This window comes from Triticum urartu, chromosome 2A, assembly GCF_056163025.1.
Source record: "Triticum urartu cultivar PI428250 chromosome 2A, HENAU_Tu73, whole genome shotgun sequence".
Classification (NCBI taxonomy): domain Eukaryota; kingdom Viridiplantae; phylum Streptophyta; class Magnoliopsida; order Poales; family Poaceae; genus Triticum; species Triticum urartu.
Window position 1 is genome coordinate 489,913,206 of NC_141874.1, and position 3,965 is coordinate 489,917,170.

Below are 3,965 nucleotides of genomic sequence, written 5' to 3' on the forward strand. Positions count from 1 at the left end.
GAAGATGTTGATGGAGATTGCCCTCTCCCGATGAGAGGAGCGTTGGTGATGACGATGGCGATGATTTCCCCCTCCGGGAGGGAAGTTTCCCCGGCAGAACAGCTTCGCCAGAGCCCTAGATTGGTTCCGCTTCGTGGCGGAGGAGTTTCGTCCGAGAAGATGGCTTATTATTATTTTCCCATCGAAAGACTCCATATAGCAGAAGATGGCCACCGGAGGGCCCACGAGGTAGGGGGCGCGCCCAGGGGGGTAGGGCGCGCCCCCCACCCTCGTGGGCAGTGTGTGGCCCCCCTGGTGAAATTCTTGCTCTCAGTATTTTTTATATATTTGGAAAACATCTTCCGTGAAGTTTCAGGACTTTTGAAGCTGTGCAGAATAGGTCTCTAATATTTGCTCCTTTTCCGGTCCAGAATCCCAGCTGCGGCATTTTCCCTCTTTATGTAAACCTTGTAAAATAAGAGAGAATAGGCATAAGTATTGTGACATAATGTGTAATAACAGCCCATAATGCAATAAATATTGATATAAAAGCATGATAAAAATGGACGTATCATGGAGCCGCATCTGCTCCCGGGCGAAGAAGTCCGCTCGCCATCAGCGCTTGGCAAGATGATGTTGCCGCTCGCCCAGAGAGCAGTTGCGGCGGCGTTTTTCTGTTGGTTTTCTTCTGGGGTCTCGTCAAGTACGAGTGCTAACCGCGTCTATAAAAAAAGACGAGAAGGGAACCTGAAACGGAAGAAAGGAGCGCAGATGGGAGAACTGCTCGTTGAGGCCGCGGAGGACGATCGTCTCGTCAATAACTTCTTGACCGACGTCAGCCGGGGCATCGACGAGGGACTTGAGCTTGGCACAGTAGGCGTGCACAGTCATGTCACCCTGAGGGGTGTTGCGGAACTCGGCGTCGAGCGCGATGGCACGACTCTTCTTGTTGTCACGGAATAGGTTGTCAATGGCGTTCCAAACTTGCCGTGCAGAGGACCCAGGTGCCATGATGATTTCGAACAGCTCAAGAGAGATGGAGCTGTAAATCCAGTTGAGGACGGTGAAGTCGTCACGGGCCCAGTCTGACATGGGCGAGGTGCCGGACGGCGAGGCGCCATCTGAGCCGAGCACGTGAGCAGTGAGGCCATAGCGTCCGAGGGAGGCGAGGAAGAGCTCGCGCCATTGAGCATAGTTCGAGTCTTTGAGATCAAGGGTGACTAGGACATACGTTTTGATTGAGTGGATGAAGGTGGATGCTGCGGGATGGGGTATGATTCGGTGGTGCGTTTGGGCTTCTCCTTGGCGGCTGCAGGGGAGCTGGTTTTTCTTTCTCCTCGGCTTGACGAGCGATCTCAGCCTCGCGTTCGGCGACGGTAGCCTCGCGTTGTTGCAGCTGGGTCTCGAGTGCTGCGAGCTCTTCAGGTGTCATGGCGGAGGTAGGGGTTTGCTGGATATTGGAGAGGAGGAGGAGGACCGAACTGCTAGGATTCACGAGGAAGAGGAATGACCGGTGTCTGATACCATGTAAGACAGATAGGAATGGGGGCTGCAAGATTGCACGCCTCCTCTATTCTCATTGCCACAATATACATATACATGGTATGAACTTGTCTTGCAAGTCAAGGTAATTACAAGCCGACTCAGTCTATGTTTGGTAATCTAAACATACTCGGATGTTTAGCATTGTTGGCTGGATATGGTACATCAACTGACCGACTAGATACATGACTCTCTAACAATAACCGATCGCTGCTCAACGATGGCTTCAGACACGTCCTTCCCTACTTGCGTCACAATTCACACCACTGTTAACTACCTTCAAACCTGCGGTGAGAGCTAGTGTGAGGGGGTTGTGGACCTTGTGGTAATGGTTTAGAGTGGCGTGAATGATACTAGAAAATTCTGCTCTAATTTTAGCGACGACAGTTTTAAAGCACTAATGAGGATGCCTAACATGCAATTCTAAAGCAAGAGAAATGATTAATCAAGTGGAAGGAAGATATGGCACGAAGGTAATGAGTAGTGTTGGGGATGCAATCATAGAAACTTGATGATGATTTACCGACGTTCAGATAGTTAGCGTTGTTCTACACCTCATTCATGAAAGCTTCAGAACTTTAGTAGTCGAAAGTTGATGAAGATTTAAAAACTTGTCAAAACATATTTGAAAGTGGGCTTGTTTCAAAGCCCTTGTCAAAGAAACACGAATATGCAAATAAAATATAGAAGTCAAAACGAAAAACATGGGAAACGGGCGGATGTCGCATGCAATCTCTGCCAAAGAGTGTACCAAAAGCTACATGCATGAGCTAATTAAGCTCTAATCATAAAACAAGTTTCTAAATCTTGGCAAAATCATGCGGCTAAGGAGTAAACCAAATTTGCGATTAGTGAGTGTGATAACTAATAAGCAGTTGTTTCGTACTGCCATTAGTGTGTTTGTAATGGTATATCAAGGCCGTACAACCAATGGACATTTCACCAACTTGACACATGGTCAGTATCTTCTGCTCTCGACTAACAATTAACAAACATTCGTTGTTGGATGAACAGCTAGTATTTCCAGATCGCTGGGTCACTCCATGGGATGCCAGTTACGTACTAAAAGGTTCTTTCATGTATATAAATTATAGTACTCTTTCTAGATCACGGTTTATACTTGCTCTTTTTTAGGGCAATACTTACTTGTTATTGTACTATCTATACCTTTCTCAGAACGATTCCTGATCAAGGCTTGCACATGCACTGCAGCAAGGCGCTGTCATTTCAGTAGAATTTATTTAACATGTATATGTGTGTAGTAGAAAAGAAAGAACCCTGCTACAAATCTGATGTCAGACATTTAAAAATGGTAATCGAATATAATTTATGGCGAATTACATGTCATGAGCTTAGCACTCCCTTTAGCAAGCATGGCAAATTCTGACATGTACATTTTAAATTTTGCTAGGATTTGCCATGTTTGCTGAAGAGAATTTTCATGCTCGACACACAATTTGCCATCGCCGAAAAAAAAACATGATCGATGCAGATGAAGCTAGTCTGGAAGGAACGCAGCTTCAGTGCCATAAAAGCACCAGCCTTTGGGTCCTTGACATGTGGGCCAGCCACATGTCATAGGTCCTTAAGGCACCCAACCGCAGTCCGTAAGGAGTAGTGCCTGTTCCAGTGGTTGAAGAAACTACTCGCTCCGTTCCAAAATACTGGTAGTTTGATGGAGTAGTCTATATACATGCGAGAAGGTGCATCTAGTTGTATGAGTAGAAAAGACTAACTGCCCGCAAAAAAAAAGAGTAGAAAAGACTAATTACTGTCTGCGCTGGTGGGTCAATGATTATGGTAGAGTCATGGTCACTTAGTAAGTGGGGGATCACATACTGATCCAATTCCCCGAAACCCTAAGAAACCCTGGCGGCGATTAGGGTTAGGTGGACACGGCGGTGCCCGTTGATCTCAACAGCGGGGCGCATCGAAAAGCACCGGGACGATGGCAACATCGGCCGCCGGCAAGGGATGGAAGCGCGGCACCCTCTCTCCTCGCTCCGCTCGAGCGCAGATGGAGGAAGCGCTTGGAAAGCTGGACATCTCGGAGGAGGAAGCGACACCGCTGGTGATCGATGACGCCAACGATGGTGATCCAACCAAGTTTCTGCTGGTAGGGAAGGTTCTACACCGCAATCTCCTTCACATTAACACGATTAGCAACGCCCTCCGTCCAGCATGGGGAAACCCTAGAGGTCTGACCTTCCGACCTATGGGGGAAAATTTGTTTGCTGCTGAATTTGAATCCAAACGGGATCGCGACCGTGTTTGGGAGGGAGGTCCATGGCACATCAGTAAGAACGCGGTGATCCTGGAGGATTTTGAAGCACATATGCAGCCTTCTGAACTTAGGTTTGATAGACTGCAGGTTTGGGCAAGGGTAGTTAATCTACCATATAATCTCAGAAACGACAGACGGGACTTGGCGATAGCTCAACAGA

The 3,965-nt window shown here is 47.6% G+C and overlaps 1 protein-coding gene across 1 annotated transcript; it reads right to left on the minus strand.

Annotated features, from left to right (window-relative positions):
• Positions 1-678: 678 nt before the first annotated feature.
• Positions 679-1,071, minus strand: LOC147985576 (uncharacterized). Its single transcript, XM_087541644.1, has one exon. The coding sequence runs from the start codon at positions 1,069-1,071 to the stop codon at positions 679-681; it is 393 nt and encodes a 130-aa protein (XP_087397770.1).
• Positions 1,072-3,965: the final 2,894 nt, after the last annotated feature.

Coding starts and splice junctions, on each gene's coding strand:
- LOC147985576 (XM_087541644.1), bottom strand. CDS start 1,071: ATGTCAGACTGGGCCCGTGACGACTTCACCGTCCTCAACTGGATTTAC.